This window comes from Agelaius tricolor, unplaced genomic scaffold (genome assembly GCF_023055355.1).
Source record: "Agelaius tricolor isolate 1412-34295 unplaced genomic scaffold, bAgeTri1.0.p SCAF_20, whole genome shotgun sequence".
NCBI classification, from domain to species: domain Eukaryota; kingdom Metazoa; phylum Chordata; class Aves; order Passeriformes; family Icteridae; genus Agelaius; species Agelaius tricolor.
This window is the reverse complement of record NW_027269280.1, coordinates 3,578,634-3,592,089: the sequence shown is the minus strand read 5'-3', so window position 1 is coordinate 3,592,089 and position 13,456 is coordinate 3,578,634. Positions and strand designations below refer to the sequence as shown.

Sequence of the window (13,456 nt, the reverse complement as noted above, 5' to 3'; positions counted from 1 at the left end):
AAAATGGGAGGGGAAAAACAAGAACAGTGTTAGAGAAAAGGAATCCAAAGCCTTCCCTCCAAATGGGTATTTGAGTATTTTCTGCTGGACACATGGGAGGTATTTCTAACCAGGCATCAGTAGGCACTGCATGGCAGTAATTGGTGTCCCAGAAGCCAAAAACATTTCTGGAGATGGGTTTCAGCAGTGGCCTGTCCTCAAGGCATTATTTGTAGAATTTAAAAATGCTATTATAATAAATTGCTGTGAATAAATGAAAAATGTATAATACTCAAGTGATCTGTCTGGAGAGGAAGTCTAAGAAGCATCCAAAGGTAAGTGAGACTTCCTTTCTAAAGCCAGAGTCAGCTCTGTAAAGGATGGACAACTGAGCCTTGCCCAAACAATGCTAACCTTGAGATTTGTCTGTAGTAGTTGTGGTTTCTCTCACCCTGTTACTCTGCTGAATCAACATCATAGACCTAAAATACTCAGAATGGCTTGTAAATTCAATTAATTCTGCTTTGAAAACCATGAGCCCTATATCCTAGATAAAAATCCTCCATCAATACCTCAGATAAGTGATAAAGGCACAAATGTCAGCATTCAGACACTGAACACCGCTGGTTTTTGTAAAGATCCAGCTCCTGGATGGATATTTACTCATCATTTGGTTTTTGTAAAGATCCAGCTCCTGGATGGATATTTACTCATCATTTGGTTTGAAAGTAGCAGTTTGTGTGGTCAGTACTGTTTGTGAACAGCTGTTTGAGAACCTCTGGTAGCTGTTAAGGACCTTGTGGAGTGCTGGGTGCTGTGGAGCATTGGTATGCCAGGCTAACAGATCAAACTTTACTGTCTGTTCCTTAGTAGTGTTTGTAGATCCTAATTAACCCTTTGGGGAGCCTGTGACATTCACAACTTCAATTTGACCCCAAAAACCAAGGCAGACCCAACCCTGCAAAGACTTTTCTCTCCTCAATTCCTCAATTACCACCTCGATCCATCCCCAAAGGGTTAAACCATGGAAAAAAAAATCCAAAAAAAAACCAAAAAAATCATTTTGTCATATTTTACTTTTTTTTTATTTTTAATTTCTGTTGCCCTCCCCTTCCCCCCTCCCCCTTTCCCCCCAAACCCCCCAAACCCCCCCCCATAATTTTTTTCTTTAGTTTTTATACTTTCCTTCATATCATTTGTTCTGTCAGGTGTTGCCTGGCCATCGCCTTGCCCATCTCCTTCCTCTCGCCCACCTTCTCGCTACCAGTCAGGTCCCAACTCTCTTCCACCTCGGGCAGCCACCCCTACACGGCCGCCCTCCAGGCCCCCCTCGCGGCCCTCCAGGCCCCCGTCTCACCCCTCTGCTCATGGTTCTCCAGCTCCTGTCTCTACTATGCCTAAACGCATGTCTTCAGAAGGTACAAATATACCACGATTTGTTCATGTTTTTTTTTTTTTTTTAATTTTTATTTTTGTTTTTGTCTTTTGTTTTAACTCCTCCGTGAGTTGTTATTGACAAGAGTTGTTTTCGTTTTTTTTGTTTTGTTTTGTTTTGTTGTTGTTTTTTTTTTTTTCCTCTTCATTACTTAACCTATAATTTGTGTTTAACTTTAGTTTATCAGACTATTTCTATTAACCTTTTATTTTTGTTTTGTTGGTTTGGTTGGTGGTTTGTTGTTTTTTGTTTGTTTTTTTTTTTTTTCCCTGTTTGTTTGATTTGAAGAGCTTTACAAAAACGAAAGAAAGCTGTGAAATTTCCCGAGTTTGGTATGAAATTAAACTCAGCTTTGTAAACGCTGCTCAGTGTCTTAAATTAACCAACAGCAACATGCAGGACCTGATAACCTGATAACCTGATAACTAGGGAGCATTTTTAGAACTATCAATTTGTATAAAATACCAATTTGTATAAAATACCAATTTATATAAAATGCCAATTTATATAAAATGCCAATTTATATAAAATACCAATTTATATAAAATACCAAATTTAACACAATTATTCCGCAAAAAGCATAACTAAATCACTGAATCACCTCTTGTAAAGGAACCAATGACAATTATGATAATAAAAATGCTGTATTCAGAGAAGTGAACTGTAGAATGGGGTAGGATGAGCTGCTTCAAAGGTGAATTTGTAGGAAATTTTTCTTCAGAACTATAAATCAGCTCCCTAGCAGTCAATAATATACAGAGAAAGGCTGACCTGTGAGTCTTTGGTAGCTGGATGCAGAATTATCCCAACTAAATTTGTCCTGGGAGGGTGCAGTAAGGAACATGGTTTATAATTTTTTATTTCAAGTGCATTTAAACCCTGCACAACATGGTGTTGCAAGCCTAGAAAATGCAAAGTGGTTGTACTGAGCTCCCTGGAAACCTGCAGTGGGTGCTGTAGCTGGCTGCACTGGAGCCATGGGAGAGAGGGGAATGATCCCTGAGAGTCAGCAGGAACACTGGGAAATGCTCCTGACCAAAAAGTGGGGGGTAGCCACATCTGTCTGGCCTGCTGTCCATTTATTGTGGGGTTTTTGTGGAGTAAGGAACTGAGAATCCACCTGCAAACTGAATTCTTTCTTAGCACTTGTGGTTGGTTTGTCAGGCATGCAGTGAAGTGCTGCTTACTGCAAGGTTTAATTCTTACTGCTGCAAGATTATTCCTGGGAAATGTGTGTTCAAAATAATCACCTGTGTGAAATTTGCATTGAAGTGGACTTGAGATTCATGGTTAAAATAGAAGCTGACATTTAAAGATTTATGTAACCAGGAAAGGTACTTGGTGTTTTAGAAGTTTTTCTGAAACCTAAAAGCCATTATCTGAACTTGACCCTGTTACTGACCTGTGTTAAAAATGAGCTGCAATCAGCCAGATTCTGTTCACACACAGTTTTTCCTTTTGAATATCAACATTTGAGTCTAATCCTGTAAAGAAAATGTTTATTAATATGCAAGAATTGTATTGCTGCTTAGATTTGAGCATAACTATGGTGTGGCAGCTGTGCAGGCTGTGTAGAATTCCTGTATTCACTTATGACTTTGGCTTCTGGTGTTAAACATGCATGACTTGAACCTTGGGATAACAATCCCTTGTTTAGGTGCAATTTTTGCTGACTTGTAAATGAATTGTGACCTGCTGCAGGCAATTGAGCCTCGCTGCAGAGAATGCTCTGCTGAAATTCCCCAAGAGCATTGGGCAGCCAGTGGTGGGATCACTGTAAATGGTTGGGATCACTGACCACCTGACAAAAACACTGGGAATTTTTTATTTTCTGGAAAAGTGTTTGATAGCCTGGAACTGTGCTTATCCAGGGGCAGCTGCACCACTGACCTTTGTGGCTTGGCTTGCACTCGGCAGTGGTGGATGCTCGGATTGAAATATTTTAAATCCAGACCTTGCACACCTGTTTCAGTGCTGATAAAACCTCTGAACACCCAGGAGCTGCCCTGGGGAGGTGATGAGTTTGGCAGCCTGGCTGAACCAATGCCTTGGCCTTTCTAATATATCAGTGCCAATTTTATTGCTGCTTTATTGAGAGTTTTAAGATTAAATACAATTTGAAGAAGATACATTTGAGTTTTCTGTAGTGAACATCAAGCACTTATTGTGTGGGGTTGTCTTTTTTTCCTCAGGGCCTCCACGGATGTCTCCAAAGGCTCAACGGCACCCTCGAGGTCACAGAGTCTCTACTGGTAGGGGTACAATTTCAAGTGGCTTAGAATTTGTATCTCATAATGCACCTGGGGAAGCATCTACTGCTGCAGTGGCACGAGGCAGCCCTTCAGGTGGGACGTGGTCATCAGTTGTCAGTGGGGGTAGGTAAAGCTTGGCTTATTGCAGATGGCTTGCAGGGGGATCCTTAGAGTGGGAATCTTGCCTTTTCCAGGCAATTCAGGCTCTGAATAATCATTTTCCAGGCAATTCAGGCTCTGAATGATCAAATATCGGGCTAAGATTGGAGCGGGGATGTTCCCAGATAGCTGAGCGAGAGTTGGTGCAATATTGTACCCACTGTAGGGTCAGGTGCTGTGGGGAGAGAAAGGAAGGAAAAGTGTGGGAATTAGTTGTTGAAAGGATTCATTTTTAGGGGATTTGTTGGAGGAGTTAGAGATTTGCCACTGCATCCCTGAGTTTGGTTATGGCAGCGTGGCTGGATTGTGGTTTACAAATGAAGGAGGTGTTTGGGTAGAGGTTTTTGGTGTTAAAAGATGAATTGATACTCAAGTTAAGTTGGATGTACTTCTCCTTTAAAATTTACATGGATTTTAAGTGGTGATGTTGTTCTTGGCTGCTGCAGGAGCAGTTATAGTGAGTGTCTTATTTTTAATCTGTTAATATATTTTTTTTAATATTTGACTTAAAGCTCAGTCTTGTGCCACAGGTCTAGTCTGGAGCTCTTGAGTTGAGGCCATGTTCTGGTGGGCTGTCAGGAGCTGGGTGTTTCCTTGAGGGCAACAGAGCAACAGTTTGGTCCTTTTTAGGTCCTTTTTGGGTATTTTTTAGCAGTGCAGAATTCTAGAGGAGCATAGTGGGGAACACATTTCTCAGAAGGAAGGTATAAATTAGACCCACATAGGCTTGTTGCCTTGTGGAAAAATCTTCAACTCTTCTATTGTGGCATTATTTGTGATTCACCTTCCCTGTTTATATATTATTAACATGCAAGTAGGACTGTTAAACCACTTACCTGCCTTTCTGCTCACTCACTGGGAGTTAATATGTGACAAAAAGCACAAGTGGGATGAGCAGGAAGCAGGAGCCACAACTTACTGCTCAATGAATACACAACTTTCCTTGCTGCTTTAACACAGGGGCAAAAAATAGACCTAAAACCACTCTTTTTTCAATAGGCTGTGTTGTTTTTTTTCCAGCTGGCAAACCTCCAAAAGAGGACACTGTAAAATGGATGTGGTTTTTTCAGCCCTCTTAAAAAATATTTTACATCTCTTTGTGTGGAGACCTGACCACCTTTTGTGTTCTGCCTGAAACTGGGTTAATGTGAGCTGGTGTAGTTGCACTGCTGGGGATTTGGGGAAGCATTTTGCAGATTCTTGGTGGGATTAGAGGGCAGTGATAAATTTTGGGGGACAATCTACAGAGAACTCACCCCATTCTCTATGAAATGCTGTGCTGTAAAGAACTAGGAGATGTGCCTGAAAGGTAAACAGGTTTTCAGTTACTACATAATATCTCACCAAGTCTTTCAAAGCATGTTTTGTAGCCATTTTAAAACTAAAACAAACTGCTGAGCAGATGGGGAAGCTCATCCTATAACTGCTTTTTCCTGTTTGTTTCTAGTTCCGAGATTATCCCCTAAAACACACAGGCCTAGGTCTCCAAGGCAGAGCAGCACTCCCATGGGACCAGCTCTGCCTTCTCCTCAGCCTGGTACTATTCCCACTGAATCTGTTGCCATGCCTGTTCCAGCTGCCTCTCCTACACCTGCCAGCCCTGCATCCAACAGAGCAGTCACCCCCTCCAATGAAGGTAAGTGGCCCTCACTGCCTCTGCAAAGGCAATTTTTGCATCTCCCTAATTCCTGATGAGGAATCTGCCCAGGCAGGAGCACAGCTGCTTGCTGGATCACAGGAAAACTTGGGACACATTGAATTTTACTGTTAAACTAAGGTTGGAGAGAGGCTTTTTGAGAATTCTCTATGCTTAGTTTCTTGTGCCCTTAAGGAATATGGGTTTACAGGTGTCTGACTTAATTTTTTTAATTTTTAACTTTCTTTTAATTTTTTTTTTTTTTTTTTTTTTTTTTAGTTTTTAATTTTTTTTTCTCAATTTTTTAAAGAGGATTTCTTTTTCCAAACTGAGGTTTTGCCTCTTTTTAAGTTAAAGAAACACAGGCAGCTGGTTTCAAGCACAGCAAAAGGAATGGGGGAAAAAAACCCAAACATTCAGGAGTGTCTAAGAACTCTCAAATCTTTGTAGCTTTCTGTATGAAGAGCTTGGACTGCTGAAAATAATTGGCTCTGAGTTTATTGTTTGTTCAGTGTGGTTAAGGTTTTGTGTATGATGAGAGGGATGAGTTTAATTGGTTTTTTTTCATTAGACAGTGGGATGGGGAAGGAGCATGAGGGAGGGTGATCCTCCAGGCATCTACTTGGTAGCAGGAAATGTGTAACTTAAAAGGTTTTTCAAGCTAAAAATGGTTAAATCTCTCCCCTGTTTCTCTCTTGCCTTCTCTCTTTGCTCAGTTGGGATTGTGTATAAGAGAATAAGTTTGGTAATTTATTTTCCAGCTAAAGATACAAGGCTTCAGGATCAGAGGCAAAATTCTGCAACTGGAAACAAGGAGAATATAAAGCCAAGTGAGACTTCTCCTAGTTTTTCTAAACCTGAAAACAAAGGTTTGTATCCAAAGCTTTCATGTACTGGAGTGATGTAGGAATTGTGCACACTAAACCTGCTCTCCTGGCAGCTTTAGTTGGCATTTTAAGGAAGGCTTGGAGGCAGTCTGGTGTTCTACAGTGAAATTTGGTCATGCAGTTGTGAAGTGGCACTTTGAAATGTTGTTTGTGACTCATTCCATCAACACCAAATGTAGAGATGCTCATGTGGATGGTGTGATTTCACTTGGTTTTTTTCTTTTTTTTCCCCTCCTTTCTTTCCCCTGCTCACAGAGCTGCTTTTTAGCTGCCTTTGGACTCAATATGTTTCTGCTTAGAGCTGTGCTCACAGTACTTCTGAGCATCGTGGTCAGCAGAGCTTTTCTGACTGTGCTTTTCCTATTATACCTTACATTTGTTTGTCTCTGTAGAGCTGTTTGTTCATTCAGTCCTCAAAAAAAACCCCCATGTTGTTGAGAACCAGATCCATTCATTCTCTCATTGGAGAGCCCTTTAGGATGAGTCCAGCCATAAAGCTCACCTTGGTCAGTGTTTCTCCTTCACCTGCTGTGTTTTGAAATGCTGGCACAGGCTGGCTTGGGGCTTTTGTTGCATGTTCTTTGTGTTCAGTGAGTTCTGCAGTCCCTGCACCTCGGGGCTTCTGCCTTGGTGTGGTGCATGAGAACTAAAGATAAATCAGTTATGTAATGCTCTGCTTTCACAGAGAATTTCTCTGTGCTCATATACATAGGTCATGGAATTCTACCACATAAAAACCCAAAATAAGGGGCTGGATTTCATTTTTATATCTGCAAAACCATTATATTTCTGCAAACATAGTGATGTGTACAAAACTTGTGTTAGGAATGCTTGGACAATGTTGATCTTGTATTTGGCAGGTGTCTCTCCAATTGTTTCAGAGCATAGAAAACAGATTGATGATTTAAAGAAATTTAAGAATGACTTTAGGGTAAGTTTGTCTCTGTTAATGGTGTCATCATTCTCATGTGCATCCAGATTATTTTAATGAATTGAACACACTGGCTATGTTAACAGGTCTTTATACTTTTGCCTAATGTATGAAAATATCTGTAAGAATTCATGTTATGTATTAAAAAATCAATGCTGACTCTTGTTTGTACAATTGCCTAATGCACATAAATGTGAATATTGACTGTGCACTGAAAACAGGACTTGAAACCTGTTTGATCATTAGGCACAAATAATTATCTCACACTCCATATGGAGGAGCTGTTGCAAAATTAAATGAAGAGTTTTGCAGAGGAAAATTGAAGATGAATTCATATTACTTATTTCCTGGTTATAAGGGTTTATTAAATCAGGTTAGCTTTTCAAGTGGTGCTGTTAAATCACTCAGGGGATGAGTCCAGAGGGTTGTCTGAAGCTTTCCTGTCACTCCTTAATCAACATACAGGTCACTTGAGTGGCTGAGCAGCTCCTTACACAGTGCCAGCTTAAACACTGTCAGTGCCCATGGATTTCTTTCCATGTAGAAATGGAAATGAGTGTTTTAAAAGGTCATTTCCAGATGATGGAGGCTTGTGGGACTGTGTTTTACTCTGTGTATGTGACAGCATTAGATGGTCTCTCCTGAGTTTTGTATCAATTTACTGAATATATCCCTTGGGTTTTTTCAGTTACAGTCCAGTTCCTCTTCAGATGCAGTGGATCAGCTGCTAAACAAAACCAGAGAAGGTGAAAAATCAAGAGATGTAGTTAAAGAAAAGACAGAATCCACCCCTAAAGAATCTATCATAGAAGCTGGCAGTAACACCAACTCCAGTGGTGGCAGTAGCAAACCCAACAGTCCCAGTATTTCTCCTTCCATGAGTAACAGCTCTGAGCAGAAGCGAGGGCCTGAGGTGACCTCCCAAGGTGTGCAGACATCTGGGCCTGGAAGTAAACAAGACAAAGAGGATAAAGAGGAGAAGAAGGATACTTCAGAGTGAGTAACCATGCCTTTTGGAATAAGCACATCTTTATTAGCAGCAGGCCTTGTGCAGAAGTCATGACTGGGTGACACATTCCTGGCTCCAGGTGCTGTGACACAGGAGAAACAGCAGGGGAAGGGGCTGCCCTGGAAGGCATCTCCTGACTCAGTGCAGAGCTCTGGTCCTGTTGATGCCTAGTTCACATCTAAAAGCTTATTTTAATGTTTTCCTGGCTCACATGAGCTGTGGTATCAACTGGAAGACTTGTGGTTAGTTGTAGTAAGAGTCCCTCAATGAAGAGTGGCTTTTTGCATGCCATGAGGTGTTTGACTTCTCAGAAATCTGACTCACAGATGGAAATGAGGTGTTTCTTAAATGATTAATTGCAGATACTCCTGTAAAAGAATAACGCCCAACTTAATTTTTTGTTCCTTATGTTTAGGCAAGTTAGAAAATCAACACTTAATCCCAATGCTAAAGAGTTCAACCCTCGATCTTTTGCTCAAGTAAGTGATTTGATGCTGTTTATCAATGCCTTTGAATAGAACTTTATAAAACCAACTTTTCCTTGGAGGATACTCAAACTAACCCTGCCATATCCACTGCTCACCTCTGTTTGTAGCCGAAACCTTCTACTACACCAACCTCCCCTCGTCCTCAAGCTCAGCCCAGCCCCTCCATGGTGGGGCATCAGCAGCCAACCCCCGTGTACACTCAGCCTGTTTGTTTTGCACCAAATATGATGTACCCGGTTCCAGTGAGTCCAGGCGTGCAGGTAAAGTGCTGCAAACTCCTCAACACTTCACAGAAACCCTCAGGAAGCTGAGCAGGGCTTAGGAATCGTGGAATGGCTTGGGTTGGGAAGGACCTTAAAGATCAGCTTGTTGCAGCTTGGGAGCTATGAGTAAAGGAGTGAAATAGTGCAGCTTGTGTTGCTCTTGTAAATATAAATCATGTTGTTGTTAAGTTTTGGCTGTGTAAATACTGACTTTTCCCAGTGCTCCCTCAGTCTGGATGTTCAAATAATTCCAAACACTTGTAAATGCCAGCAGCCCACATTTATTGTGGATCTGTGCAGGTTTCCTCCCAGTTCTCCAAGCATAGTCTCTCACTCTGCAACTGTTTCTTTGTTCCAGCTGTGTCCCCCTGGTTTCTGGTTGTTGTAGGGATCCCTGGGATTTCAGATCTAGCTCCATTATCATAGAATCATGGAATATCCAGAGGTGGAGGGGACCCACAAGGATTTTCAGCCCAACTCCTGGCCCTGCATAGGCACCCCAGCAATCCACCCTGTCCCTGAGAGCACTGTCCAACCTCTCCTGGAGCTCGGGCAGCCCTGGGGCTGTTCCCATTCCCTGGGGAGCCTGTTCAGTGCCCCAGCACCTTCTGGGGGAAGAACCTTTCCCTGATATTTCATTCTAACCCTCTCCTGAGTCAACTTTGTACCAAAAAGCTGCTGTGAGGCTGTCAGGGTGAGCCCAGTGCCTGCAGTAGCAGCAGTAGCATTCCTGGCCTGGTTGTTGCCAACCATCTGGTCTTAGTTGTGTGTCCGTGCAGACTCAATGTCACTGATCCAAGAAAATCTCATAGGTTAGGCAGAGTTCACTAAACCCTGTAGCAGAGCACATCAAAGCTGAGTGGGGCCCCCACCCCAGCAGACACTGAGTTTTTAAAGGAATATCATACCTTCAACTTGTTCTGTTTCAGCCTTTGTATCCTATTCCCATGACGCCCATGCCAGTGAACCAAGCCAAGACATATAGAGCAGGTAAAGGTGAGAATAATACTGCCTGTTTGGTTCTCAGTCTGCATGCAGCATGGCTAAATGACAAATGTTTGTGTGTTTTCTAATCCATGGCAATTTGGTTTCAATCAATATTTTAAATGCTATTTTTATTAAAGGGAAGTAACTGGAAATACTAATGGATTTTTAGATAAACTAATTCAGCTAAAACACGCCAGGTTTGAGTAATGGGGGGTTGCTTGGCTTGGAATCTGATTTGACAAACAGGAAAACATCTCTGTTACTTGGAGCATTAGGGTGAGCTGATCATCTCCTGTATTTCATAAGTATCACAGGTTTGTTTAAAGGGAACTTCCCTGCTGGTTTTCTGTACTGGTTTGCAGCAGTTGGTGCTTTACAGAGGGGTTTTTAACTAGATGCAGAGTCACTGTTTCTCCAGAAAGAGTTTGCTCTGCTGCTCTTCTGGAAAGAGCTGGTTCCAGTTTGTTCTTGTTCATTCCTGCAGCCCCAGTGACTGAGCAGCTGGACTGACAATGACAATGCCACGTTTTTAAGTGACACCCGTGGCTGTGGAGTCATGATGGGTGCTGGGATGTTCCCTGTGCTGGGCAGGGCAGCGAGGGAGCAGAAAGTGCTGCTCTTGTTCTTGTGCTCCTGTTCCAGGGAGTGCTGTGACCGTGCCCAGTGAATGCTTCTGCAGTGGCAGCAATGCTGCAGGACAGCAGCAGCACTGCAGCTCCAGTCACTGCAGGAGGAAATGGTTTCCTGCTGTTCAGAGACAAACAAGTGGCCTTTATCAACCTAGGGGAGACAAAACCCTGCAATGTATTTCTGTGTTAAAACACAGTAACTTCACTGTGGCCTCACCCCTGAAATCTTCTGGTTAGTAGCACTGTTTTAATCAGAAATACATTGCTGGGTGAGGCAGCTCCAATTCTGAGTTCCTTTTTAAGTTCCAGTATTTCCTACATATCCATCTCCTGTGGGAGCTGCCTGGGTTACAGCCCTGTGCCTTTACTCTGTTCAAGTTGCCTCCTGTATTTACTTCTTTCTGTTGTTGATCTGCAGTGTAAATAAAATCACTGAGTGAATTTACGGATGTTTTCTCCTCTCCCTAAGAGGTTGCCCCTGCAGTGGAGTTTAGAGGAGCCTGAGGTAGCTCAGTTCATAGTTGCAGGAAGCTGGAGCTCTCCTGGAGCTCCCATGCCCCTGCTTTATAGGCTGAATTAGTTTGTTCCAAGTGAATTGGGTGGTCACCTTCCCATGACAGCTCAAGTGATCCCACACTGCTCTGCTTTTTTTCATCTCTCTTCCTTCTTAATTATTCCTACTCCTTATAGGTTTTGTCTCCCTCAGTGTTGTCTGTGACCTAAAATTTGCTTTCTGCTGCCCTGAGGGGTAGCACAGAGCTCAAAAGATGTGAAAACCTTGAGTTGTGGCTGGGTGGAGACCTTTATTGTGCTCTCCTCAGCCATAAGCACGAGTCATTTTGACATAAAGACTCAGATTTCCAGCTGATGGAGCAGTGGCTGCGTTGTTCTCATAGAAGGTGAAAAAGCCTTTTAAAGGGGGCAGGATTAATTGGTTAATGTATGTATCCTGATATAACCTTTCTCTTGCACTTCTGATTCTGGTCAGTCTTTCTCTCCCTCCACCTTTCTTCCTTCACAAGAAAGGCAGGGCTGGGTTTGTGGCTGTGTATATCCAGCCCAAAGGCAGTGATGAAAATCAAATGTTTCCTGGAGAAACTCTTCTTCACACTGTTCATTTTTGATAGAGCTCTAACTTATGGCTGAAGGTGTGGGGTGAGGATATTCCACGTGGTCCCAGTAACATTATTACAAGGTAGAACCTTTCAGAAAGCTCCACGTTTTTCTCTCTGTCTTTCTGACATGAGACAATCTTTGTTTTTCAGTACCAAATATGCCCCAGCAGCGGCAAGACCAACACCACCAGAGCACCATGATGCATCCTGCCTCAGCAGCAGGCCCTCCAATTGTAGCTACTCCACCTGCTTACTCTACACAATATGTTGCATATAGCCCCCAACAGTTTCCTAATCAGCCTCTTGTGCAGCATGTGCCACACTACCAATCTCAGGTAAGAGTCCTTTCCATGCTCCCCATCAATCCAAGCACAAATGGTGAAGTGGTTCAGAGCTAAATAACCCCCTTGTGTCCAGTCCTGAGTCACCCTGAAGAGTTTCTGTGTTCTGGAGCACACGTGGTGATCTTGGAATGTGCTTCAAAGCCTGTAACAAATTTTAAGGTCCTAATGAATTTTAATGTCCTAACGAATTTTAAGGTCAGTTTAGAAGTTGGCATTTATTATTGATACGGTTTTTTAGCTCTTTGAAGAGTTTCTTTAGGTCATGGCCAGCACATCTCCTGGTTAAGTGTTCTAAAAATAACTTAACTTGGTGGACTGCTCTTACTTCAAAGGCTGTTAAATCTACATGTGTAATTGGATAAATGTATAAGCTTAATGCATTATTAGAGTGGCAAAAATTGGACATGCCAGTGATTGCTGTCAGTTTCTAGCCCTTAAATTCTGGAAACAATTGGGACAATCACAGCAGTGTGAAATCACAACAGTGTGAAATCCTCAGCTCGCTCTGCGTTTGAGCAAGGCCGAGCTGCCGCCCTTTCAATCCCGACTCTTTAGATGACAGAAATTTCTTTGGAGTTAATTGTTAACCCAATTAACTGTGTGGTTTTTCCTTTGTTCTGCCTGCAGCATCCTCATGTTTATAGCCCTGTAATACAGGGCAACGCTAGGATGATGGCCCCACCAGCACACGCACAGCCGGGTTTAGTATCTTCCTCTGCAACACAGTACGGTGCGCATGAACAGACACATGCTATGTATGGTAGGAAACGTTTTGTGTTATATGTAACTTTTTAAGTCCTTACCTTGTGCAGGGGATGTATTTAATCTCAGCCTTCCACCGTGGGTATCTCAGTAGATGTGGTTTATATTTCATAAAATGATGATGATGATGATGATGATGAGCAGAGCATTTGAAAACTGAGCCAGCTGGTTCAAGTGAAAACTCAAGTGTGCTGATTTCGGTAGGATGCCAGTGACCAAGATGAGATTTCAACCTGGGAGCTGCTAAAGAATATCTGCTGAAAGAAGTTTGTTCAAGTTCTCTTGATGCTCTTGATACATCATCCCTTGTTTGTTCCTTGATTATAATTAGTACTTGTTTTATTGCAAGGTTATGACCTCAGTTTCAAACTTGACTTTAGTTCTGGCAACTAGTGAAATGCTGTCTTTATGATACTACTGGCATTATTAACAGTATGAACACTGCTGTTTAAGCAAAATAAACCATGTGTTGCTTACCTTTCTCATTTGGTAAGTCAAGAATAAGTAAATGCAACAGCTCATGTATTGCTCTCACTTGGACAATTAGTCTCTAGCATTATCAGATGGGCATTTTTCACTC

At 42.2% G+C, this 13,456-nt stretch overlaps 1 protein-coding gene across 13 annotated transcripts in view; it reads left to right on the top strand.

Annotated features, from left to right (window-relative positions):
* ATXN2 (ataxin 2) overlaps window positions 1-13,456 on the top strand; it is a 49,879-nt gene that overhangs the window by 21,504 nt on the left and 14,919 nt on the right. For 2 of the 13 annotated variants that reach the window (XM_071445125.1, XM_071445124.1), the window contains exons 10-20: window positions 1,188-1,397; window positions 3,607-3,789; window positions 5,273-5,461; window positions 6,223-6,330; window positions 7,209-7,279; window positions 7,968-8,275; window positions 8,704-8,767; window positions 8,884-9,036; window positions 9,969-10,029; window positions 11,921-12,105; window positions 12,742-12,874. In XM_071445125.1, coding sequence (XP_071301226.1) covers window positions 1,188-1,397; window positions 3,607-3,789; window positions 5,273-5,461; window positions 6,223-6,330; window positions 7,209-7,279; window positions 7,968-8,275; window positions 8,704-8,767; window positions 8,884-9,036; window positions 9,969-10,029; window positions 11,921-12,105; window positions 12,742-12,874 — 1,665 coding nt within the window. Of the gene's footprint in view, window positions 1-1,187; window positions 1,398-3,606; window positions 3,790-5,272; window positions 5,462-6,222; window positions 6,331-7,208; window positions 7,280-7,967; window positions 8,276-8,703; window positions 8,768-8,883; window positions 9,037-9,968; window positions 10,036-11,920; window positions 12,106-12,741; window positions 12,875-13,456 lie in introns of all 13 variants that reach the window. The other 11 variants (XM_071445123.1, XM_071445122.1, XM_071445131.1 and 8 more) reach the window with 10 other exon arrangements.